This window comes from Echeneis naucrates, chromosome 21 (assembly GCF_900963305.1).
Source record: "Echeneis naucrates chromosome 21, fEcheNa1.1, whole genome shotgun sequence".
Taxonomy (NCBI): domain Eukaryota; kingdom Metazoa; phylum Chordata; class Actinopteri; order Carangiformes; family Echeneidae; genus Echeneis; species Echeneis naucrates.
Genome location: NC_042531.1, coordinates 5392400 through 5417660, shown reverse-complemented (window position 1 = coordinate 5417660; position 25261 = coordinate 5392400). Strand labels below are relative to the sequence as shown.

Sequence of the window (25261 nt, the reverse complement as noted above, 5' to 3'; positions counted from 1 at the left end):
CTGAATATTTCACACCGGGCCCTGTTATGAAACATCTGTAACCTTGGAGAGGTTGCAGCATCACTGGACGCGCTCAGCAGGACGATGGACCCCACCGATTTATTTGTAAAATTACTCACGTCACGTACTTCATCGGCTCGTCTCTGTGCTCAAGTAGCTGTCTGATTTGGCCCGCCACACTAAATAAGAAAAATAAATACCATGGGAGGTGTCTTAAATTTCTCAGTTTTATTTATCAAGATAATTTCGGAGAAGTATAAAATTGTAATCGTAGTAAAAAGAAAAGTTCGCACATATTGGAGAAGTTAGAGTGTGACTTGTGTAAATGGAGGTGTCAGCCTCTGTGGATGAAAGCTTGATTCTGTAGCTTCAGGGAGGCTGGACAGTCAAAAAAGAAAGAAAAAACATTTCAAACAAGTAAACTAGAGTTTCCAAATGTTCAGGTGCGTCTTTGGAGAAAACAATTTGTGCCACGTGGTGACAGTCAAAACAACCTACAGCTGCCAATAAAACTGACAGTGGACTCAATTAAGTGCACGACACGTTCCTGCCCCGCTGCCAGTAAACTTGCGCACAGGTCAGTCATTCCCTGCAGGTACACTCCGGTGTGGCGGTGGTGTGGGGAGACTGTGCGGAGAAATGGTTCGATCAGCGAGGGGACGTCAGCTGAGAGGATGTATGCCAGCAGCAGGAGCCCGACCGGCAGACCGATGAACACGGCGATCCACCGGGAAGCTGACATCCGTGACCCCCCCTCTCGGTACGAGCCGCTCTCATGGGGGACCGAGATCTTGTCCACGTCTCTGAGCCGCAGCGAATCCCACTTTTTAACGTCGAAATTGCGCACAAGCGGGCCGACGTCCATCTCTCTGCGGGAGGGAAGGGCAGTCTCCTCCAGCACCTTCAACCTCTCCCGAAACTCCTCCATCTGCTGCAGGAAGCGCAGGGGGTCGGAGACGCTCCGGAAAGACTCCGCGAAGCGGAGCGCCAGCCGCTGCTCCTCCAGAGCTGCGCTCAGCTTGGTGATCTCCGGGTCGTACGCCTGCATCACCACCAGCTTCAGCGTTTCGAAATCAGACAGGATCTCGTTCTTTTTGCATTCCAGGGCACTGATGAGTTTGTCGAAATAGTCTGTCACCTTTTCCGCGTCCTTGGTCACCGACTGGAGCGCCTTTTTCTTGCTGGTTTGTAGTGTCTCCAAGCAGGACCGGATGTCTGCGCTCTGCCAGCTCTCCACCCCGAGCAGCAGCTCTTCAAACGCCCCCTTCTCCTGCTCATACGCCTCCTCCAAAGAGCAGAATTTATGTCCTTTGTGGTCATCTGTTGTTGCGCAAAACCCACAAATGAGCTTTGAGTCCGTGGCGCAAAATATGTTGAGAGGCTGGTCGCAGTGTTGTTTACAAGCGGACATCTTAGGCAGGACTCGTATTTTGCTGTACTTCTCCACTATTCCGCGCAGAGAGTAGTTGACCTGCAGGGTGTTTGCGCCGTTGTGAGGGGTCTCTTTGCGGCATGTGGGGCATTTGAAAGGCGCTCTGAAAGCCGGACCTCGGTTCCCTTCCAAGAGTCCCTCCAAGCATTTCTTGCAAAAGCTGTGAGAGCACAGCAGGACCCGAGGGTCCTCGAAGAGACCGCAGCAGATTGCGCAGGTAAGCTCCTCTTCCAGCTGCTCCATGGCACCCTGTAAACAAATTACCCAGGCGTCAAATGGGTGCCTAACTTCACTTTCAACAAGGGCTCATTAAGGAAACACTTCAGAAAACAGCCGACACATTGTGAACTCACAAAATCTGACGCCACGCACGAAAAGCGGCGGCAATAAATTACGCACGGAAATGCTGAAGCGTCGCAAAGGATACAGATGTTGCAGTCATGTTGCAGCTGTGTCTGGCGTATTCCCATCCTCACAGTGAGACTGCCTCCCATTGCTGCCGCTGTGCCCGCGCAAAAGGCTGCCAGGCGCTGTGCCAAAGGCTCCGATTGGCAATCTAACGTTAAGTAACATCCTGCTATTGATGCCTCCCTGTCACCAGCCGGCGTTGAAAAATATGGAAAAATGACTCAAACCCCACGTCGGTTAAAAACGAGCCAAATTCTATTATAACTTTGCGGGCACCAAACGATTTCCCTCCTATCTTTGTATTGCACAGCAGCAGGACGGTGGTTAGCTGTGCTGAATCTTAAATCACCGCCGTCCGTCCAATCCAATGCGACAAATTAGCGACAAACGGAGATCACGTTAGCGTCGCTCCTGTTGGCAAGGTACTGAAGGAGGGCTGTGACAGATTTAGCAAGCGCATAGTAACATGCAACTACTGGACCAAAAGAATCACTCACCAGCTGCTGAGACGCGCAGTGCAACGCAATCATGGCGCTTGTTGCTGTGCAGACTTCGCCCTTTCCGGGTCTGGAGTTAACTGTTTCAGTGGCGGACAGAAAATGAGGAAACGCCGATTCCTCTGAATTTGGCGCTCGCCTACAGCCGGGAGTGAGACATGATGGCGCAGAGTGGAGAGCTGTGGGTTTTTCGATGTTTTCCCACAGCTTAATTTCGAGGGTGTTGGATGTTTCCGTTTTTGCCCCTGCAGGGTAACTTGCAGAGGATCCCTGCCAGGAGGATGGGGGAGGGGCTGTTGCTATGCAAAACATTACAGCGTGAAAAACTGTCAACTAGGTTTTAGTCCCAGCTTGGCATCATAACCTCCCCCCTCCTTGTCCCACTTCGGTAAGTCGTGTGGGCACTTGTCAATGTGTGCAGGTGCAAACTGTTAACACAATAAAGGCGCCAAAGCGCAACAATCGCATCACAAAAATAAACGTGAGTGCAGAGTCACACTGTGTGGCCGGTGATGAGCGCCCTGAAAGACGCCTTAAAACCAGCAGCGTCGGCCGGTTCATTTCTAACCTCTGCAGCGGTGAATCACCTGTTCAGCATCCCGACGCTTCCACTCAGAAAACTCACTCTGTTCACTCGTGGTTATGTAACTTCGATACCCAATAGTTACTTTAGTCACGTGTAGAAATTTTGACCTTGATTTTCTTCCCTTGTTTCCATGCCATCAGGAGCAACTGCCTATCTTAGCCGCTGTGATTGGATGCAGCGGGGGAGCGGGGGCTTGTGTAGTACCGACCTCCGCCGCCGCGTGTCGCTGTGTTCCGCGTGGCGGGGTCTGACGTCAGAACGACGAGCGCTCTTTGGTTCGACGCTGGCGGTTTGTTTCCGGATGTGTAGCTAAGTGTCGACGGGAATGGCTGCGATGTTTACGTGTTGTTTGGGCTGCTGCGGAGACGGAGGCACGGGGCACATCGCCCTGAAGGAGATGCCCACGGTTCAGTTAGATACCCACCACATGGGTAAGTGAGTCAGGCCGTCGTTTCCGTTCCGGGTCCCCGGTTCTGCCCGACAGGACGGTGGGCTGCTTCCGTCGGTCCCGTTAGCTCGCTAGCTAACAGCAGCCGTTCAGTGTGTTTCTGAGGCATTTTTGTGTTTTAAAGTACATCGACTTTAAGGTCACTACTTTGTTAACAACGTCAACAAAATGAAACCTTTTCTCTGGTGATAACTGTCAGGACTGACACTTTTAACCAACTAAACTCCAGATATGTTTGCTTCTTCTCCCCCATTGAGAAATTAAAATCAGTAAATATGCAAATACCCCCCCCCCTTGATTTTTTTTTTAACAGTTTTAAACTTAGTTTCCTACTTCACTGATAAATCCATGTTCATTTAATCTCATTGAATAGTTGAACCGTAACAGGTTGAAGGAACCAGCTGCCACAATGTCACAAAATCACGTCTGTGCTTTCATCTTTTAACTCAGATTTGAAATGAACACAGATATTTCCACCAAGTAGAGTGGTGAAATATTTACTTAGAACAAGTAAAAGTTATATTTGTAGTTTATATGCATATTAATGTAAACTTGTAACACTGTTCAAATGTCTGATCCACCTTTTTACTCTGAGGAATATCTGGGTTTTCAATTGACACCAACAGAAAAGATACACCTGCACATGATAATTGGTGTGATTCTGAAACAATTTGCAGAATAAAGAACTGATGCAACATTAATCAACTAATTTGATATATTATTAGTTCATTTATTGCACATAAAATTTACTAATTTAATGTATGTACCTTTCCCCAACATGTTAAATCCATATAAGCTACAGAAATGGGACCCTAAATCTTTTATAAATGTTTTTCTTGAAATCTCAAAACAGTCATGTTTAAAGAAGTATTTGGAATATTCTCTTGGTCCATCTCGTCAGATAATTCTCCAGCTGATGTGACTGTGAAATGTAAAACATATTTGAATAGTCTGCTGGACAAACAAAGACTTTGAAGTTGATTTCTTGGCTGTAGGAAAATGGACATTACAGGGACTTTCTAGTTTTCACTGAAATTTCACAGACTAAATGATTGTTGGATGACTTGATAAATTATTGACAGAATAACTAATATTGAATATAGCTGGTGGTTGTATCTCTAATTACTGTTAAAATGACTTCAGAAATGTTCCCCCCCCTCTCTCCTAGGCACAGATGTTGTCATTGTGAAGAGTGGCAGGAGGATATGTGGCACTGGAGGCTGTCTGGCCAATGCTCCCCTGCACCAGAACAAAAGTTATTTTGAGTTCAAGATCCAGTCTACTGGTAAGTATGTAGTTTTGTCTGATGTTCACCTCATTCCCATATCTTTCATGTCCTTTCTCTCTTTTCTAGGTTATTGATTCACACCATATTTTCTAGTAGCTCCACTGTCTTTTGACTGCATACACATGGATGGAATTTTGGAATTTACCTACAAGGACACCATCTCAAACCACAAGACATTTGCTTTCTTTCATATAAGACCTCAAGCAAAGCCATGAATGCAGCTTCACAGATGGCTGTTACTATGTAACATTTATGGGCAAAGTGAAAACTACTGTATGTGTGTGATTCTCACCCCCTAACTTATTAGTTGAGCTGGTGTCTTTTATTAATATAAATGCATTTCAAGAGTTTTAAAATAGCAGAGTCTTAGGTGTTGTGCTTTGTGTTTAGGTGTGTGGGGAATCGGTGTGGCCACGCAGAAAGTGAATCTTAACCAAGTGCCTATGGGCAGAGACACAAACAGCCTAGTTCTGAGACATGATGGGTCCGTGTACCACAATAATGAAGAGAAAAATCGTCTACCTGCAAACAGTCTTCCCCAGGAAGGTGACATTGTTGTAAGTAAAAAAAAAAAAAAAAAAAAAGTGTTTTCTTTACTTATTTAATTTAAGTTTGACCAAATATTTGTGTGACACCAGTTATGGATAACTGGCTGCCAATTGCTTGTAAATCTGAAACTTTTTCTCATCTAAATCTGCATCATAACAGTAAGTAAGAACTGACAAGTGAAAACAGATATGATAATGAACTGTACTCATAAACAGAGAAACTGGTTTCCTTCCCAAAGTTCAAGGGTATGTTTTTGAGTGTTGACACAAGTTCTTCTTATCAGTCTTGTCTGTACATATATTCAGCTATCTCATGGTCTTCCGAAAAGCATGTGACCTTAGATTGTGTATATATACAGAGCCCCAATCAGCTTTGAAAAACTGATCATTTGGTCCCAGGGGCCCACAGCACTTTTTTTTTTTTTTTTTTTTCAGGGAACAGACCGACTGTAATCTTTAAGTCTTTGGCTTGGTTTGGTCTGTGCCAGAGTTTGAGAGTAAATTCTAACTGATATAACTGTTAATTTTAAAGCAGTTGTTTTGAGACCTAGTCTATCACAATTCATTTAGTAATGTTAATGAGCACAATAAATGGACTGTTGAGCCGTTTGAGTGTTTAGGGCAAAAAATCCTCAGACTGCAGGTGGTCGTAGTTCAGAGAACAGCAGGGGCAGACAGGGAGAAAAGAGACAGGACCTATTTCCCAAAGCTAAAATAGAAACATGGTTCTGCTAAGAGACCAAGATGAATGGATGAATGGATGAAAATACTTCAAAAGTCATTTTTACTTTGTACACGTGGTTACTACATTGATAACATTGCTGAATCAGGTATTTAGACTTTATTATATTCATAGGCAATGCAGTAATTTATTCAGGTTTGTTTTTTTTTTACATTCCTCAGGGCATCACATATGATCATGTGGAGCTGAATTTATATCTGAACGGAAAGAACATGCATTGTCCTGCCTCAGGTATCCGAGGCACTGTATACCCGGTTGTTTATGGTAAGTTGGCTCCATATGTTGACAAGTAAACCAAGGTTTCTGTTTTTGACTCTTGTGTTGTCTTCACATTCTGCATGCTCCCCATGTCCTCCGGGACTCCTAAAATAAAGAAGATTGGTTGAATTTTCAATCCCAAATCATTTTTATCTTAAGAGACAAACTGTTGGTCATCACACACTTTGTTAATACCTGGGATTTTTTTCAGCAGTGCAGGAAGACCACATTTAATTAGTGGACCAGTAGCCTACTCTCAGTTTGTGTGTATTTGTTTTGTCTGTGAACTTGAGTCAGGTGTGGTGAGGAAGTTTGTTTTTGTTTTGTTTAGTTTTGTTTTGTTTTAGATCAATCCATTTCTAATTGTATGTGTGTGTGTCTTTGTGGTTTTTGGTCATTTTTGCACCAAAGACAATACAAGGGTTTAAAAAAAATGGTACACAAAAAATGTTTGTATAGTATTGCAGTTTGTGTGAGTGTTGCAGACTGTTGAGCAGTTTTCTGAAATGTCTTTCTAGTCTTTTTTTTTTTTTTTATTCCACCAGAGGGCTGTATTTCTACACTTACACATTACGATGGTCAGTTCAGGTGATTAGCTTGGTCACTTAACAAAATAATAAAAACAACAAATTTTTCCACTAACAGATTTTACCCGTAACTCACTTACCAAGGAGCAAGTGAGAAGAAAGCTTGTCAACACTTAATGTTTAGTGGTAGCTTTGCCTACTTTCAGGCCTACAGCAACACCAATGGCTAATTTGTTTGGGCTTTCTTGTGCAAACACCCTAAAACATTGTTCATTGGTGGGGTACCATTTGGCTTGGAGGTTATGCTGCTGCTTCTTTAGATGAAATCTACATTTTCACTATGAGTCAATGACTAAGCCAACATGATAATCCATCTGGGTTCATAGCATTCTGGCACCTCATGATTTTGCTATTATGAAACTAGACATTTGACATTCTGTTCAAATTGGAGACCTTTCTTGTAACTGTTGGTTTGTCAAAACAGGAAAAACACAAAACTAACATTAGAAACTAGAGAACATTTTGTGATTTAATTAAACCACAAGTCTATCTACATGTACTCAGTACTCATTACATGACTACTCAGTAATCATAGGTCAGACCACATTCTAAAGGTTCTTGACTGTCTTTTATAGCTGTGACGATATCACACTGACACTATCTGTCTACAGACAGATGTAAAGTCAGAACCACCTCTATAGTAGCTCATGCTACAGTAGATGTTTCCAGGTCCATATTCTGCCACAATGACACTCACAAACACACAATTGAAACAATACCAGCAATGCGGTCAACTGGTATTGTAACAACTGATTTCTATTTGGACAAGCTAGTTCCAGGGTCCTGCTGTTGTGCATATGGCTCTCTGTCATGGCTCAGTGTGACTTGATGAAACTGCCATCGTTAACTAAATTTGTTTCATCTGTGCTTTTTCTCCTATAACACGTCAAAATGTCTGCTGTTAAAACGGTCTCTTGCTTTTATGGGGCATTTCTAAGTGATTAAAAAAAACAGATGGAACAAACAACTTTAGAAGTTTGAGATTTTTGTCATCACTTTTATTGACATAAATAACACAAAATACGATTCAACATAGAACATAAGTAGAAAACACTATGACCAGTTGGGGGCAGCACGGTGGCATTTTGTTTGTGCTGTTACCCCACAACAAGCAGGTTGTGGGTTTGGTTCCCGGGCCTGGGGGCTTCCTGTGCAGAGTTTGCACGTTTCTCTGTGAATGTGTGAGCTTCCTCTGGGTTCTCTGGTTTCCTCCCACTGTCCAAAGACATCATGTTTCGGTTGATTTGTGACTAAATTGTCCGTAGGTCTGAGTGTGAGTGGTTGTTGGTCTCTGTCTGTCACTGTGTGTTGGCCCTGTGATGGGCTGGCGACCTGTCCAGGGTGACCACCGCCCTCGCCCAGTGTGGGCTGGGGTTGGCTCCAGCACCCCTTTCACTCAGAAATGGATAACCAGTAGAGAATGAATGAATGATCAGTTGGTTGTGGTCAACCATGTATGTAATGTGACCAAACATTGTCCATTTTATGAAATGATGATGTAATTACATGCTCATCAGACCTTTTCCACTTGTGGTATTTTGTATTGGCACAACAGGAAAAACACTGGTGACACTCTGGCTCTGTTACATTCAAATATCTAAGAATGCAAAGACAGTTTGAAAATTAGCCTGCAGGCACAGAGCTGAAATCCTGGAACCAAGGCAGCTAAATGGGAATTTAACCATGATTATCTCCAATTGTTTCTTCCTGTCACGTTTTAAAGTTTCTAGTGAAAAACACTTGCATAAATTCATCCTTCACAGTAATGAATTTTAGAAAAACAGATGCATATAACCTTTCTTTTCCACCTTAATGGCAGTTTTCTAAATCAACTGCCTTCTTTGATTGATGTGGTTTTATGTGACCACAATGTTGTGCTCAAGTTCAACAGATGTGCTTTTCTCTGTTCTCTTCTGTCTGGGTTCAATTAAAAAAAAAAAAAAAAAAGGAAATGACAGGAAGCCATGTCTCATTTAAAATATGAAGCAGCTGACATTGTGAGGGAGTTATCGCTTCATGATATGCTTTTTTCTCCTTTTACAGAGAAATGTATAATATAAATGGAAGGAATAGTTTAATTATTAGGTGTTAACATGTAAACAATCTTTAATCTTGTTTTTTTTTTCCCCTTGCCTTCTGTTGCAGTGGATGACAGTGCCATCTTAGACTGCCAGTTTAGTGACTTCTATCACACACCTCCACAAGGATTTGAGAAGATCCTCTTTGAACAACAAATCTTCTAAAGGATCACTTCAGCCTTAGCCCCTCTTTACACTGTCGTCCTTCTCCATGTCACAGCAACAGCTGTGGCACTACAGTCTGACCTTGATTGAATGTTATCTTAATGTGTGGCTTGAAAGCCTGTTGTTTTGTTTTCCTTGATTACCCTGTCTCTCTGCTGCTGCTCTGGATCAATGTTGGGGTATTCTTTAAGAAATGCGGATTTCAGATCATTGGTCAGTCATGGTGAGATGCTATAGTCTGTGCAGGAAAACTCAAATCATTACCTTGTCCAGTGGTAATCACCTTGGATTAACCGATACATTTTCAGTTGCCGTTTGTGTGTAGATGTCAGGATCAGAAGCCATGTTTGAAAGTCATGATTTTCATAAGTAACCTGCTACATGCAAAACTGGTATCTGGCTCTATATTTATTTGTATGTTTTTGAAACACTTCACAAAACCTTGTAACTGACCACGTTCAACAATATCCCATTTTTAAAAAAACTTAAAAATATAATAAGAATTTGGGGGATATTGTTGTGCTCAATGTTGCCACTTCAATTTGATAGAGAAAATACAGCCAATGGTGCGCATTCAGATGACTGACAGTGCTGGCAAATGACTTAAAATGTCACAACACTAATATGTATGAGACTGATTCATTTTAAATCACTTCTTTGAATAGCTCTTTAGGTTCCCCACATTGCTCTTGCCCTAAAATCTTTTTATGGAGTATTATATAGATATATCAGAACATTACCTGAGCTGGTGCTGGTTGTCTCTGATTAGAGAGATTATGTGGCTAAAATGTCAATCTGTTGTTGCATATCTGCTGCTGAAGTGTGACAGTTAAATATTTCAGAAGCTTCTTTGTTTTGCACTAATGATGTTATTGTACAGGCAAAAAAAAAAATCCTCCAAATATTGTTGACTCATTATTAAACTTTTGTGTCTGGAGAGTCATCTCCCCTCTGAGTCACGTTGTGTCTCTCTGTGTTGCAGTTAAATCGCCCGTCGTTGGTTTTTATCAGTGATGTTGCGCTGTGCAGCTTTCACTTTTCAGGATGTTCTGCTAAATTGTGGATGAATTTATTATTACTGCGACGGGAGGAAGCCGCGGAAAGCAGGGCAGCCCGTGGAGGAGGAGGAGGAGGATATGCACTAACTCCACCCCTCCGCCTCCTCCCCTTCTCCGGATCCAGCAGCAGCAGCAGCAGCAGAGGAGCTGCCGAGCCTCGTCTTTCACTGAGGAGATCCAGAAAAGCCGGAGTGATAGCTGAACAGCCCTACAGCCATGGCAGAAAACGCCGGCTTGGAAAACCACCGCATCAAGAGTTTTAAAAATAAGGGACGTGATGTCGAGGTGAGCTGACGCTGGAGTGTGCCTGCAAATGACACGAGTCGAGTTGTTTTTTGTTTTTTACGCAGAAAGCTACAGACTTTGGGCCTCGTTGGGGGAGCCTGGCCCCGGCTGCAGCTGCCTGCCAGCTAGCTAGCTAACTAACTAGCTAGCTAGCATGCCAGCTTTCTCGTCAGGCTTTCGCCATCAGAAGTGCTTGTTGGCCTGTCTGTTTCTTGCTAAATCCAGACATCATTAGACGGCTGGCATGGAGGTTGGCACGTTGACAGCAGTGAATGTGAGCTAACATTTGAAAAGTATCACAGTAGGACCGGAGGAAATGGTTGGGAGAAATCAGTGGGGACCGATGTAGCTGTCACTGCCAGCTAATGCTAACTAGCTAGCTCGATACACACCGGTCGCTAGCAGACCGGGCCCGGCCGGCCCCCTTAATCCTGACATTTAGTCTGTTTTTACATCCAAATAAGATAAAGTAACGCCAATTCGTCCTCCTGGATGTTACACACATTACTAAAACGTCGGATTACAACGATTGAACGTGACACGGCTGGTCCACACAAACGCTGACCAAACATTGCCCCTCCTTGTTAGCTAGCACGTCCTGCCAGGTGAGCCAGCTAACCGAGCTGCTAGCTAAGTCTCGAAAACTGTTAGCTGAGCGGCAGCGATGCGATGACCGACTTTCAGGGCCAATTTTTCTTATTCTAAACTCAGCAAATGGTCTGATACACTAAGCCAAAGTCACCAACTCAGACTTTGATTAGAGAGAGAGTTATGTTGCTGTATTATTACAGCTAACTTAGTCTGAGGCTGGAAGGGTGGCTCTGAAATTTGGTAAAGGTTATCACTTGACATTTTTCTTAACACACACATGGATATAAAAATGAAAATGTATGATATCATTGCAGATGCCCCACTGATAAGTCACTTTAATATAGAAAACGCCACCACTGGACTGAATGTCCTGCTGTCACATCTCCAGCCTGAAACGCCGGGTATTGCAGCATCATTCAATTAACAAGTCTAAATATAAAATTGTGTGACAGCATTTATCTGTAATGCTCATTATCATGAAGACAAAACCATTTGGAAAAAGCTGTGTACACACAAAACAAGACGAGGGAAGAAGAGCATGTTGGGTTAAAGGGAGACTCGGATGAAATGACAGAAATGCAGTATAGTTGATTTGATTTGTGTATTAAATGAATTGATGTGCAACTCTCGGCCTGATAGTTTACCAGCAAAGAAACACACTTGTGCTGTGTTGTACTGATCTGATGGTAATCCTGAAGTAATCCTCCAACAAAGGTATGTCTGACCGTGGCCCCCCTCAAAATCCATCTGCGTGCTGGTTGGAGTTTCACCATTAACGGCCACAAAGCACAGATTGATGACCCATAGGCGGTTGTTTTGAAACCTAGTCAGTGGAACAAGCACATGGCTACTATAACAGACAGACTTTGTACATTCCTAATGCTATTTCAGGCATAGGCGTCTGACATGGGTCCTCCGAACAGCCAGTGCATGAGATTTGAGTTTTCTTAAAGGGATGACTCAGACTAAAGCAAAGGGGAAAACTGCTGGTTTGGATTTTATTTATTTAGGTCAGGCCTAGCAGATTGTTATTCTTTTCAGTCATCACTTGGAACAATTTTTAATTTCTTAGTAGTGTAGTCTGTCATGTTCCAGACCATATTACTGGGCTATGTTGCTTTTTGTATATCGAATTAAATGTTGTTTTGCTTTGGATCAATTTATGTAACAATACAGCATCTTGTCAAGTCTCATCAAGTTTTCTGTGGTCCCTCTATGGTATTCAGCAGGTTTGTAACTGTTAGTAAAAATTTATAGTTCCATTTATCAAGGTGTTGGTTTTTTTTGAACAACAATCAAAAAAAACAAATAAAGCCAATATAAGAGTCTTTGGCAGCATTCATTTCTTGACACTAAGGTGGCACTATTGTATTTTGATGTTTTGCTGTCTCGAAAGGGACATTTTTTTTTGCATTGTTGTCATTTTGCATTGAGTGGGAGACTCCAATCTCCTCTGTAGCCTCTTTGAGTTATGACTGTCCCAGATTACGTAAGAGGCTATTTGGGAAGGCAACATGACCTCTTCAAACAGTCACAAGGTTTTGGACCATCCCAAACTGTTCAGAATGAACTGGAAACAGAACTCAAATACAGCAATTTGTTAAAATGTGATGTCTCATTATTTCAGTTTCATGGATATAAAGATGCTTTACAGAATGTGTTGGTGATGGTTTCTGCTTTTATGAGTTAGTCATAGATTTATGCCTAAATTTGAAAAAGTTCAAACTTTTTGCAATGCTATCAAAGATTTGGCTTTTCAAATGGTTTTACAATCCTGAAATTATTTTGTTTATTAGTGAGCCATATAAACAGAAGGAAACATGCAGCTTGACAATTTTGGTGTGGGGTTTTAGTGATTTATCGTGAGGTAATTGTTGAATTTCTCTGAAGTGTGACAAATGTTGTTATTGACCTTCCTTTCGTTTTCTGTCTTTGTTACAGACTATGAGAAGACATCGAAATGAGGTGACAGTTGAATTGAGAAAGGTGAGGGATGCTGCTTTCCACACACATACACACACACACATATGTATGTATGTATGTATATATATATATATATATATATATATATATATATATGAGAACTGTTGAAAGTCATAAATTTATGGTTTCCATTTTGTCGGTAGCACTCAGAAGAACACTTCTCCTCACATTGTTATTAATTACTGCCCCTAATACAGCGGACTTCACATTCAAACCCACTTCACACCATGACTTCTCAGTCGTGGAGTGAGGAATGAGCCAAGTATTGAACTTCTCTCTTTTTGGCGCTCTCTTACCACTTGTTACACAATTATTAGTTTCACTGATCAAATGAAGAACTTAGTGCCACGAATAACTTTCCAGAGAGGCTACCCAAAAATCTGTCTGATATTTGGAACATCTAAAAATGCATGTTATTGATGAGATAGGCCGCATGTCTTAGAAGTTTGTTCTCAGACCTACTTCAGATGGACCATGAACCAATCTTAGCATGAATTGGTTTCTGATGTTGAAATGTAATGGTGGATGAAGACTTCTTTGGCTTACCTTCCTGTTAGCTACCTTGGGCATATAGGGAGAAATATTCACTATCTGACAGATGTCAGTCATCTTCACATAACAGCTGGCTAACCAGAAAACACCTGCTTATAAATGATGTCACGATCATCCACAGATTTTGTTAGAACATTTTCACAGCTAAACACATCGCTGTCACACTTAACTGTTGTGGGATAAATAGCACATCCAGATGTTTTTTATGTTTCTTGGCAATTCCACCTAGATTTCATGAATTTTCAGATCCAAAGGGGAAAAAATCAAAAAGCTTCAGCATTTCCCTAGAAATTGTAATGAAATTTGCTACACTTAGGTATTTTGTGGTAAAATTGGGTATTTGCTAGTAGAGAGATAAGATTGACTAAGAGTACTTACAAATACAGAATAATATGATCACAATGCTTCTAGCGAGATGCTATAAGGTCTTCTACCCAGAATATATTCAATTTGGCAAAAACAAAGTGTGTTGTCAGTGTTCCACTGCAACAGAAGTTGGACCAGGATCAATTTTTTTTTATACCAGACTATTGTTTGGTTGATGATTTACTGCACTCCCACTGTATCAACACAGTGATGGTATTTCTTTATTTTTTCCAAAAAGGAAGAATGTTATAATTTTTTTCTTTTTCTCTTTTCTGAAAGAACACTATTATTTTAATTTTTGGTTTAAAACATGAACAAAGGGACATGTTGTAAAAGAGTATTTTAAACTGTATGTAACTCGTGAATATCACATGTTTTGGCCCTTTACTCTGCTCCAAAACCTAATGACTGAATGAAGCATGGACTATGAGGTTAAAGTGGCAAATTCTAGCTGATACATCACACAGTCTTCACATCATCGGTTGTTTCCGGGGATATTGGCTTTGTCGCTGACCTTCACAAAGTAAAAGCCATACTCAGTTGAGTTTCCTGTTTGTTTAGGCAGTTACTTCCGTTTCATGTTTATGATCATGCTGCATATTTAGCATAGTATTGCCCAACGAGATTAGATGCATTCACTCTGATCTGAGCAGATGTGTTTATGCATTCATGCTGCGCCTATCAGCCTTGATTTCATCAGTGAGCTGGTTCCAATGTCAGCCATACATGCCACCATCATGCTTCACAGAAGATTTAGTATACCATACGTTTTTCTGCTCAACTCTCTTATGTTTGTATTTTGTTGCATCATCCAGTAACACTTTGTAAATTACATAAGACCCAGTCAATCAACTGTGACACTTTTTTTTTTGTTTCCCCAACTCGTAAGCCTCCAAGAATTTTTTCATCCTTTGATGAATCCCCTGACATTAATATGTTGGGTTTTTTTTTTGTTCTCTTTCTGATACAACCATAACGCACATCCTATTCTTAATTGGTTGGTTGTTGTTCTATCAGCTTTCCAAGTGTACATTTTTCAGGTCATTTGTAATTGCTGAGCTATAACCTGTTAAAACATGTGTTTTCAAAGCAATGCGTTTTTAAGGCTGTGCAACTCTACCATCTTCACCCTGTAGAGCAGGTTTTGTGTGTTATCAATAGCATTTGGTTGAGTCTAATCAGGATTTGTGTATGCAAACTTTGTCTGGACTCAAAATAAACGATGCCCAGACTGTGCTGCTTCGTTGACACTCATGGAGACAGCTGGAGACAGCTTTTGTGGTGATGGGATATGTCTTTCTCATACTAATGGATTTTTAGGTGAGAATTGCCTGTGAAAATTCAGTAAGAGCCATATAGGTAAAATGGTATATATAGTACAGTGAAGTTGTCAAAGTTGAAGCACATCCTCAGAAAGATGCTTGCTAATCTCAGACCATGGGCACAGAGCTCCTGCACTGAGATCATTGGAATAAGTCACGCCGTCTTAAGACTCCACAAAATGTTTCTAACTGAATTTATGGGTCTAAATGGTTTGAATAAAGTGCAATGGCAGTTCACTTTTAATAGCTTTAACATTCTGCTTTTCATTTGTGTGCTGTTTTGTATTTCTACTTTATTCCATGCTTTCAATCTTGCTGATGGGTCTGAAGTTGTTTTTGTCATCACACAGTTGGAGGCTCATTTCTGTTGGTGAAAGAATAATTCTTAGTTTTTTCTTTTTTAATGTGATTGACATTAGGAAGACCAATCTTGATTATCGCCTTTTTTATTTTAAGATTTGGTGTGGATTATATTGGACTGCTTACTTAGTCACTATGGCACGTGAACAAGAATTTTAATTACAACAAAAGTCAAACTAAGTAAGTGGTACTTACAGACTGAGTGTACACAGCATATTGAATAATAATTTTGGTCCATCTGTTATGATAAAAAAATTCCCACTTGAATCTTATGTGATGTCAGATGTCTAATGTTTCCTGGAATTGGGGCGGGGGGCAAGTCTTTGCTCGGTACAGTTTAGCTTTCACATCTTAGTTTAGAGGTGACAAAAGGAAGTAAAGCCAAACATCGTAGTTGGACATCAAAGTAAGCTTTAGTACAGTGCTTTCAGAGAGAGTCCGAGACATACTGGTCATACACATGGACATACACAAACCAAAAAAAAAAAAAAACATGTTGACCAGCACAGCCATCAGTACACATTTTCAGAACACCATCACAGGCAGGAGTATGAAAATACAGAGCGTCACTGTTGTGGAGTGCTGAGGTAGTCTGAAATCTAGCACATTCCATTTAGCTGGATCAGAGCCGCAAGAAGCACTGCACTAGCTGATTAGTCATAAGTGACGCACAACGGTATGATGCACAGGAATGTAGGGCAAGGGAATCTCCTCCTACCGCTGACTCACATGCCCTGGAAGTTGATTGGAGGTGTGGGTCTTCCTGCCTGTCTCCGTCCACATACATCTGTGTATTTATGCTCAGTGTGTGTGTGATTGCTGGAGGGGGGGTTCACTATCCTTTAAAGATTAATGTCTTTGCTCTGAAGATTAGCCTGCAGAGACATTTCTCAGACTTAACCACTTAAAATGGGATTTCAAACTTGTGGAAGCAACTCCAGAAAGCTGAAGAGGAAAATAGTTTTGGAGGGGAACCTCTTTTACTTTTTTAATTTTGTTTTCATCAATGCATTAGAAACGTTCTCATCCCCTTTATTGCTTTTCTGCCCCCCCTCAACAGAACAAACGAGACGAACATCTACTGAAGAAGAGAAATGTCCCACAGGAGGAGAGTCTGGAGGACTCTGATGTCGACTCAGACTTCAAAGGAGTAAGTGTGGGTGTCTGGGTATGAGCAAGAGAGACGGAGTGAGACCAGACTGTCTAGGTAACAGGTCAAAAGTGTTAAAATCCAGTGGGCAGTGTATTTAATGTGCGCTGTGTGGGGTACAGAAAACCAGAAATCGGGTGTTTGGAGTAAAATGTGTTTGAGGACAGCTCTGTGGATAGTGAGCAGGATGTCCTTCCAAAAGTAGCATTTACATTGGAAATTAAATCTACATTTTCAGGTAATGATTTATTACTTCAAAGGTCTCTGTAGTTGAGACTGAAAGATTCTTGATCTTGGAATTAGCTGCTGACCAAAAAAAAAAAAAAGTAAATTTAATGGCTGATAAGGGGTCCTAACCCCATCACAACACATTATCTTCCTTAGCAGATGTCATTTTTCTTGTAAAGGAATCATAAATGTTCAGTGTTCTCAGAAACATAGTGGGGTCCAAAAGTCTGAAACTGCTTTCCAAAAAGGTGCCTCAGACTTTAAGACTCCACTCCAGTTCAATACACAAGCTACACAGACAACGGCTCCCAAAGAGCTCAAGAACAGAAATTTGAACATCTACAGTCCCATGACACCTAGGAACGTGCCATCTGCTCAAGACTGTTGTGCAACATGTTTATCAACTCGTATAGCTGGCTCTTTAACAGCCACTACATTACCAGTTTGGTGGTTTGCTTGCTTATTTATTTATTTATTTAATTAATAAATCTTTTTATATCTAGGTGTGTCTGTCCATGTAGACTTCTTTTATATAATTATACATCTGGTGAAACTTCTGCCACAGCCTCAAAGATGTAATAATGTTTCTCTGGCTTATCCTGAGAAATTAATCTTTTGTTTGTTTGCCTTTATTTTTTTTTTTTACTTTGAGCCGCACAGAAGAAATGTCATGGACCTCAGTCCAAAAATCTGAACACAATTCTAAAATCAGCAAAGATTAAATGAACCCTGTAATTATTCAAAAAGTAGAAATTTGAAAATATTTTCAGTTAATTGAGCCTGCGGTTTGTCAACCTATTAAAACATACTGTCCTCCAAGTTTTTCTGAATGTGGCCAGACTTTTTTTTTTTTTTTTTTTAGCCAAAGCCATTTTTATGTGAAGACTTCTCAGTTTCACTTTGACATGTTTCCTGCCTTATGTTTCCAGCCTTACGCCTATATCTAATTAGTAGTAAGATACCAAATATGAACTATTGACCTTGATGCCATTAAGGAAATCAAGGACCAGGCTGGCTTTTGAGCATATGCAATCTCAGCTCCTGACACTGAATGCAGCATCCTTTTCAAACTACTTAAGTGCTAATAGCCGTCCTCATTTCTTTTTGTGCAGCAAAATGTTACACTTGATGCCATCTTACAGGTAAGAATTAATCATCCAAGCCATCTTTTAACCAGTACTGTGCAAACATTTCAGGCACTAAAAATTAAAGTGAGGTTGCTTTCAAAAATAGTTTTTGTACAAAGTACAATTAAGACAGCGTCAATCAGTATTTAGTGCGATCACCCTACAGCACTGGCTCTCCTCTATATACTTGCATGCAGTTTTTCGATGTCTGCCGTGTAGGCTGTTCCAAGCATCACGGAGAACCTCCCACAGTTCAGTGGATTTAGGCTTCCTCCTGTGTTCTGTCTCCTCATGTAGTCCTAACACCATGATGTAGTTTTCAGGCCTATTTGAGGACTGGATCATCTGCTGCAGGACTCCTGACTGTTCTTTGTACCGAAGATAGTTATTTAGGACTTATTTCTCTGTTTTTGGTGTATATCATGCCACTGAATGATTGAATACGACCATTGAACTGCTTCTCTAATGATATTAGTGGATAATAATCTATCAATCGAACAGAACAAGTGCCTAAAATATTTGCACAGTACTGTGAATTAACCAATTCCACATGTATCAGTTGTAGCTTCTTGGTTGTTGGATAATTCTACTTTATTTTGGCCTTTGCTCTGTAGAATGCTACCAGTGATAATGCAGTGATACAGCTCAGCGCTGTACAAGCAGCCAGGTGAGTTACTGACAGAATAAACAGACATACATGTGCTGTTTTTTTGTTTTTTTGACTTTCCTGTAAAAAAAAATTTGTAATTTTTTTAAATATTTTTTTTTGTCAGAAAACTGCTCTCAAGTGACAGAAACCCTCCCATCGACGACTTGATAAAGTCTGGGATCCTGCCCATTTTAGTTAAATGCCTGGAAAGGGACGACAAGTAAGTCTGAAAAAACAGTTTTTGTTAGCTTTTAGTGTGGCTTGTGTCTCCTGCTGGGTGTTCTAGTTGATACGAGAGACTGCTGCGCATTTTGTCATGCTGCTACACCACTTCTTCACAGGCTTTGTGTGCATGAAACTGTGTGTGTGTTTCCTACTGTGTCCACACGTGAGAGTGTGTGGAGGCACGCAGGGCAGTTGGCTAGTCCTCTCCGTCCAGGCCAAGCCAAATATAACAGCATTCCTGTCTCTTGGAGTCCCCCATTCCCAGGACCTTGTGCTCACTGAGAGGGGAGAATGAATAGTTGGTCTTGAAAAAAACATTTAAGGGAGGATTTTACCATGACCACTCGTAGCTTAAGGCAAGGTAGACATGGACTACACACTCATGTTGGACAATTGTGTTGTCTTTAGTTGGTACAGAATGTAGCAGTAAAGTATAAACCATGTTCATCCATCAAGAGAAAATAATTGTCTATGTTGCCAGAGCATTATGGCAGAAAGACAGCCAGCTCAGCTTGGCATAATGAGGTACAGAATTGTAATGAAATGTACAGAATTAAAGCCAGCACTAATTGGCATGAACAAAAATAGGAAAAATATATTATCTGAGATCTTCAAATTAAATCTGTTAATGCCTGATAAGGTAAAATAAATAAGAAGCGACAGTAATTGGTTGCATCATCATTTTTTTTTTTTTTTTGTGGGAAGTATACAAGTGTTTATCATTCACTTGAAAATACCATCATGGAAGAAGAAGTTATTGTGCTTTCATGAGAAACAAGCCTTTGATTAAAATAGACTTGAGGTGCTTGAGGAGCTGTTGTAAAAGGTCTTTATTATTGTAAGTCCTAAAACAGATAACTGTATTAGGTACTTGGCAGAGGAGTCAGCCTTGAACAACTTTTAGTGGCAATAGAAATGCACTTCAGATTTTCATTATCATAGTTATTCAATTTTCCCTTTACATCCCAATAGAAGATAAAAACTGAAGGAGTTTTCTTCATGGTTAGTTTTGTGTTCTTTGTCCTGCAGCCCCTCTCTTCAGTTTGAGGCAGCTTGGGCTCTGACCAACATTGCGTCTGGGACTTCAGCACAGACTCAGGCTGTGGTCAAATCCAGTAAGTTGACCCCAAATTCTCTGTTCCCTTATATTACCCATTCAGTCTGTGTTTGTGTACTGTCTGCAGTCTACAAAGCAAACTTTTTTCCCACTCAATGAATCACAGCATCATTTTTGAATGATGGCCTCCTTTCAAAATAAGAGTGCGCACTCATTTGATTAAAATCAATATGACTGGAGAGTGGGAGCCATGATAAGTAATCATGTGATTCCAGAAGATTGAAGAGACAGGATTTGTTTGCTTAAATCTTAAGCACATATAAATTAAACTTTTTTTTTAATCAAAATGACAAAACTCCAAACTTTAAATGGATCTTTATTTCATTTTAGGCACATTTGTGTATCATGAAAATCAAGTATGTATCTTTTGAAAAATCAAGATTTGATGAGTAACCAGGAAGTGTTTGGTTTTAAAACATGTACTTATTGTTTTAAAAAGAAAGTGATTTATATTTGATATATTGATGTTTGTGTGTCCAGATGCAGTCCCCCTTTTCCTGCGACTGCTACACTCCCCCCACCAAAACGTTTGTGAACAAGCTGTATGGGCTTTAGGCAACATAATAGGTGAGTAAAGTCAGATATATATATATGTGTGTGTGTGTGGCATGGAAGCAACTCTTCAGACTTGTGTTGAGTTTTTGCCCTTGCTTGCCCAGGTGATGGTCCACAGTGCAGGGACTATGTCATCTCCCTGGGTGTGGTCAAGCCCCTGCTTTCATTCATCAACCCATCAATCCCCATTACCTTCCTCCGCAATGTCACCTGGGTCATTGTTAACCTCTGCCGCAACAAGGATCCACCACCACCAATGGAGACTGTGCAGGAGGTGGGTGTTAGTGTTTGCAGGCTTTTATGTGCCAGACAGATGGATGTTGCTTTGCAGTCGAGTGTCACTGCAGGCTGCATCACAGAGAGCATTACAGTAGCCAAATCAGTGCCAACACCCAGGGGACTTTGTAGCTATAAAGCTTTTTTGGCACCATTTGAAGTCTAGTTTCGACAGCTATTCATCTTTGTGATTTTTTTTTTTTTTAATTTTTATTTTTTTTCTCCCCTATTCTTTTTACTGTGCTGTTTTATTTATTTATTTGTGTGTGTGTGTGTGTGTGTGTGTGTGTTTGTTTTTGTTGTTTGTTTTTTTTTTTGGTTTGTTTTTGTTTTCTTCTTCCCTTCGTCTGATCAATCTCTCTGCCCACATCCAACCCACTCACAGCCTACTTTTCTTTCCCTACAGATTTTGCCCGCCCTCTGCGTGCTAATATACCACACCGATATAAATGTAAGTATCGGAATGAAGCGTGATTATCTCAGTTTTTTACTGTTTGCTGATTCTTCTTTGTACAGGGAAATACTTTCTTTTTGTTGCCAACATGCAGTTTTCTAAGTCTAAATTAATAATTATTACACGCTGTTGGTATTTAGATCCTAGTAGACACGGTGTGGGCTCTGTCCTATCTGACGGACGGCGGCAACGAGCAGATCCAGATGGTCATTGATTCTGGAGTTGTTCCATTTCTTGTGCCTCTCCTTAGCCATCAGGAGGTGAAGGTTCAGGTAAGATTTTTCTTCATGTGAATGAATTCACTGATTCAATTGCATTTTTCAAGCCATTACTGAAATGACTATTTTAATTTTTTTCCTCTATGAATTAATAAGTTGTAGTTGTTTTTTTTTCTTTGTTCTTCTCTGTCCTGAAAACTGCAGACAGCAGCTCTGAGGGCAGTGGGAAATATTGTAACGGGGACAGATGAACAGACACAGGTTGTGCTCAACTGTGATGTCCTCTCACATTTCCCTAATCTGCTCACACACCCTAAAGAAAAGATCAACAAGGTATATTTTTTTATTTACTATGAATCCTCTAGTGACTTTGAAATAAAATTTGACGGACTATTACAGCCAGAACATAATTATTTAGTACATATGGTAGTTTGTATGGAGTGGAATTAGAGCAGGTTTCTGCTCTTTGTGAACTGCACTGATGTTCATCTTCATTAATAGAGAGATGTATTTCTCTCAGGAAGTGTAATCTATCAGGAGCAGGTCTGTTGTGGTCCATATTCCCAGTAGAGTTAGTTGGGATTTCCTCTTGTCATTTTTCACTCTACTTTTAATTATTAATCCATACAAATGAAGAAAGGATGTTCATCATTCTATTAGCATTTGAGGGGATTATTTGTGATTTGGAGCCATTAACAGTTTTGGTGCCAAACCTAATAATTGCCGATGTGATTTGTGTGTGGAAGCTTTAGTGCTGGTTATGAATCTGTGGCATTATGGCTCTGTTTGCAGGAAGCAGTCTGGTTCCTGTCCAACATTACAGCTGGGAACCAGCAGCAGGTCCAAGCTGTGATCGATGCTGGACTGATTCCTATGATCATCCACCAACTGGCTAAGGTTTGTTCACAGAGCAAGAACAGGAAAGCCATTCTTTCAGCTTTACCTCCTTATACTCTTTATATTCAATTCTCAGCAGATGGTAGCAGATTTCGTGCACAATGCTGGTGTTGACTGCATGTATTCAGTCGCATCAACACGTTGCACATTTTGCAGCCAGAGAAGTAACACAACTTATGATAAATGAAAAAGACACCTAATGCAAATGTTGCCTAGATTTTCCATAGGCTTCGGCATTGAGACGCTGTAGAAAACACCTGCTATGTACACATCTTAGTGACAGCCTGTCTCTCTACAGGGTGACTTTGGCACTCAAAAGGAGGCAGCATGGGCTATCAGCAACCTCACCATCAGTGGGAGGAAAGACCAGGTGAGCTGGGCTTTGGGACTAGTGGTACAGAAATATGGTGCCTATGATTAAATGCATTTGCAGCTTTTTTTTTTTAATGCACTGTAAATATTTATATTTGAGCTGCAAAAATCGCACTAACCACATGAGTCAGTCATTTAATGTATCATTTCAATAAAAAACTTAATAACCCTACTATTTAGTAAAGGACTTTGAGTGAATTACAAGAACATGTTCCACATGTGTAACCATGTACCTATGTTGTAATCAAGTATGGATGTGGTGTGTATGTGTGGGTTTGTGTAGGTGGAGTTCTTGGTGGAGCAGAACGTCATCCCTCCGTTTTGTAACCTGCTGTCAGTGAAGGACTCCCAGGTGGTGCAGGTCGTCCTGGATGGCCTCAAGAATATTCTCATCATGGCGGGAGATGAAGCCAGCACCATTGCTGAGATCATTGAGGAGTGTGGAGGTCTGTTCCGTGCATTACTCCTGAGCCTGCTGCCTTCATCTGCCTTTTTTTTTTACTTTTTTCTTTTTTTTGGGGGGGGGTGAAGGTTTAGATTTGTGTTGTATGTTTGTTCTTTTTCTGGCAAATAATATCATTTTAACTAGTGATTTAAAAAAAAAAAACAATGCAAAATTTATGATTTGTCATTGTTTTATTATTTTTGCAGGTTTGGAGAAGATAGAAAATCTGCAGCAGCATGAGAACGAGGATATCTACAAACTAGCCTTTGAGATCATTGATCAGTACTTTTCAGGAGACGATGTAAGTTTCAATTTACATCCCAAAATATTAATTTGTTTTACCTCCAAACAAAATCGATTTTATTTCATCATGTGTCCTTTTTAGATTGATGAAGACCCCAGCTTGATCCCCGAAACCACTCAAGGAGGAACCTTTAACTTTGATTCAGCTTCCAACATGCAAACAAAGGAGTTTAATTTCTAAAAGCCAGGATGTTTGGTTCAACCAGCTGCACGGGTATTCTGTAATCACCCTAGACATTCATCCATCTCTCCTCCAACCTGGCAACCTGGTACCGAAGGATTTACTTTGCATCACTTCAACATGGAAACTCAACACTGAAGGATCTACCCACCTCTGCACTGCAGAGTGTTTTTCTTTTTAAATGGTCATCCTTCACAGAACATGGCAACCCTTCCTAGAAGTCCTGGACACTCTACAGACACCATCACCATATGGCAACCTGCATCGGGAGGATTGTCAGTATACTCTGCCAGTGCTTCTAAATATCACATAAAAATAAAACCAGAAGGAAGAAAAAGCCTTCGTGGCAAAGTTAAATTGCCAAATGTCATGTCGTCACAAAGACAAAAAAACACAAGCACATTTCCATACATATACACACACCTATACACATTTTTGACACCTAGAATTTGTGTGCATACTTCTGTTAGAAGCCATCATATCACTTAAGGGGAAGAAATACTGCTGTTTGTTTGTGGTTTATTTTTGTGCTTTCCCTCCCCCTGGATTGTCCTCTGGTGTTATTTCACCCTCATGCACGCACACTGACATTCAAGTACACACATCATCACACACTTAGGCACACTGATAGGCGATGGCTGGGCACCCAAATAACCCCTTCTCACCCAGTTTAAAGAGTTAATCCCAGAACTAAGCCATGATTAACCACGGACCCCCGCTGCCCCTCCAGGAGAGTCCTGGGGAAGGTGGAGGGGTGAAAGGGCTCTAAGGCAAAAAGAGGACTCCGTGGAAAACTGACTGACGGGACTTCTGATTCAATGACGTCACTTTTTTAATGTGACCTCTGTTGAATTGTCAAACTTAAACTGTAAAAAAAAAAAAAAAAAAAATCATCAAAATGTGAAGAAAATGCCATAATACTTTTTGTTCCAATACATACAACTGTTTGACCTGCTAATTACCTGCTTCAGATTCAGCAGAGCACCATTTTGTTTTTTATGGATGTCAGTTCCTGTCACAGAAGGAAGCACCTTTAGGTGAAGGCGCAGAGACTTGAGAGAAACAGTGTGTCAGCTGTAGAGTTTACCCCCCCTCCCCTCCCCTCCCCTCCCCTTCCCGCCCCTCATAGGACATCCATTTCTGCAGCATGAGCTTGGTCATCACGTCCTGTGATCCGGTGAACTGTTTGCTCGGGACTCTCCTGTAATGTGAAACGCAGATTGGGGGGAGGGGTGAGTTTTTTAATGGAGGGGGAAAAAAAACAAATCATTGAGCTAAAATCAACCTAAATTTCTTATCAGACCTTAACCTTATCTAATTTTTTTTTTATTATCAATCAAATGTTTTGGGTTCATGTTTCTGCTTCCTCTGGTAGAGTCTGTGGAGCTTCCATATGTCTGTTATTTCCTTCTCTTCAGTCTTATGCACACGTCAGAGAGGCATTTTGATGCCTGCCTGCAGAAAGGGACCTATACTCGCTGGAGACTAAGCTTGTAAAAGGAGTACAGGT

General features: G+C 40.9%; 3 protein-coding genes across 6 annotated transcripts; 2 read left to right on the top strand and 1 right to left on the bottom strand.

Moving 5' to 3' along the window:
- Nucleotides 1–209: 209 nt before the first annotated feature.
- Nucleotides 210–2586, bottom strand: trim13 (tripartite motif containing 13). 3 transcript variants are annotated; one of them, XM_029530064.1, is made up of 2 exons: nucleotides 2338–2586; nucleotides 210–1681 (listed from the first exon to the last, which is right to left on the bottom strand). In XM_029530064.1, exons 1-2 carry the CDS (start codon nucleotides 2368–2370, stop codon nucleotides 485–487), a joined length of 1230 nt encoding a protein of 409 aa, XP_029385924.1. In that variant the 5' UTR covers nucleotides 2371–2586; the 3' UTR covers nucleotides 210–484. The 3 variants fall into 3 exon arrangements, with proteins under 3 accessions (XP_029385924.1, XP_029385923.1, XP_029385925.1); XM_029530063.1 differs by lacking the exon at nucleotides 2338–2586 and adding an exon at nucleotides 1786–2319; XM_029530065.1 differs by lacking the exon at nucleotides 2338–2586 and adding an exon at nucleotides 1832–2319.
- A 627-nt stretch (nucleotides 2587–3213) lies between these two features.
- Nucleotides 3214–9929, top strand: spryd7b (SPRY domain containing 7b). Of its 2 annotated transcripts, XM_029530066.1 has the most exons (5): nucleotides 3214–3354; nucleotides 4540–4656; nucleotides 5050–5216; nucleotides 6111–6213; nucleotides 8940–9929. In XM_029530066.1, exons 1-5 carry the CDS (start codon nucleotides 3249–3251, stop codon nucleotides 9035–9037), a joined length of 591 nt encoding a protein of 196 aa, XP_029385926.1. In that variant the 5' UTR covers nucleotides 3214–3248; the 3' UTR covers nucleotides 9038–9929. The 2 variants fall into 2 exon arrangements, with proteins under 2 accessions (XP_029385926.1, XP_029385927.1); XM_029530067.1 differs by lacking the exon at nucleotides 4540–4656.
- Nucleotides 9930–10220: 291 nt separating this feature from the next.
- Nucleotides 10221–24699, top strand: kpna3 (karyopherin alpha 3 (importin alpha 4)). The gene is made up of 17 exons (XM_029530271.1): nucleotides 10221–10380; nucleotides 12913–12957; nucleotides 16615–16704; nucleotides 18045–18074; nucleotides 18674–18726; nucleotides 18833–18928; nucleotides 19963–20048; nucleotides 20531–20617; nucleotides 20710–20879; nucleotides 21288–21332; nucleotides 21476–21607; nucleotides 21758–21886; nucleotides 22346–22450; nucleotides 22749–22820; nucleotides 23106–23268; nucleotides 23474–23568; nucleotides 23653–24699. The coding sequence occupies exons 1-17, from the start codon at nucleotides 10312–10314 to the stop codon at nucleotides 23749–23751; spliced, it is 1566 nt and encodes a 521-aa protein (XP_029386131.1). The 5' UTR covers nucleotides 10221–10311; the 3' UTR covers nucleotides 23752–24699.
- Nucleotides 24700–25261: the final 562 nt, after the last annotated feature.

Bases quoted from the DNA above. Each gene is read 5' to 3' on its own strand.
- spryd7b (XM_029530066.1), top strand. From the start codon at position 3,249: ATGGCTGCGATGTTTACGTGTTGTTTGGGCTGCTGCGGAGACGGAGGC. The intron at 5,217-6,110 runs GTAAGTAAAAAA...TACATTCCTCAG, and splicing joins CCCAGGAAGGTGACATTGTT to GGCATCACATATGATCATGT. The intron at 6,214-8,939 runs GTAAGTTGGCTC...CTTCTGTTGCAG, and splicing joins TGTATACCCGGTTGTTTATG to TGGATGACAGTGCCATCTTA.
- kpna3 (XM_029530271.1), top strand. From the start codon at position 10,312: ATGGCAGAAAACGCCGGCTTGGAAAACCACCGCATCAAGAGTTTTAAA. The intron at 18,727-18,832 runs GTGAGTTACTGA...TTTTTTTGTCAG, and splicing joins AGCGCTGTACAAGCAGCCAG to AAAACTGCTCTCAAGTGACA. The intron at 22,451-22,748 runs GTTTGTTCACAG...GTCTCTCTACAG, and splicing joins TCATCCACCAACTGGCTAAG to GGTGACTTTGGCACTCAAAA.
- trim13 (XM_029530063.1), bottom strand. From the start codon at position 1,926: ATGGGAGGCAGTCTCACTGTGAGGATGGGAATACGCCAGACACAGCTG. The intron at 1,682-1,785 runs GTGAGTTCACAA...ATTTGTTTACAG, and splicing joins CGTGCGTGGCGTCAGATTTT to GGTGCCATGGAGCAGCTGGA.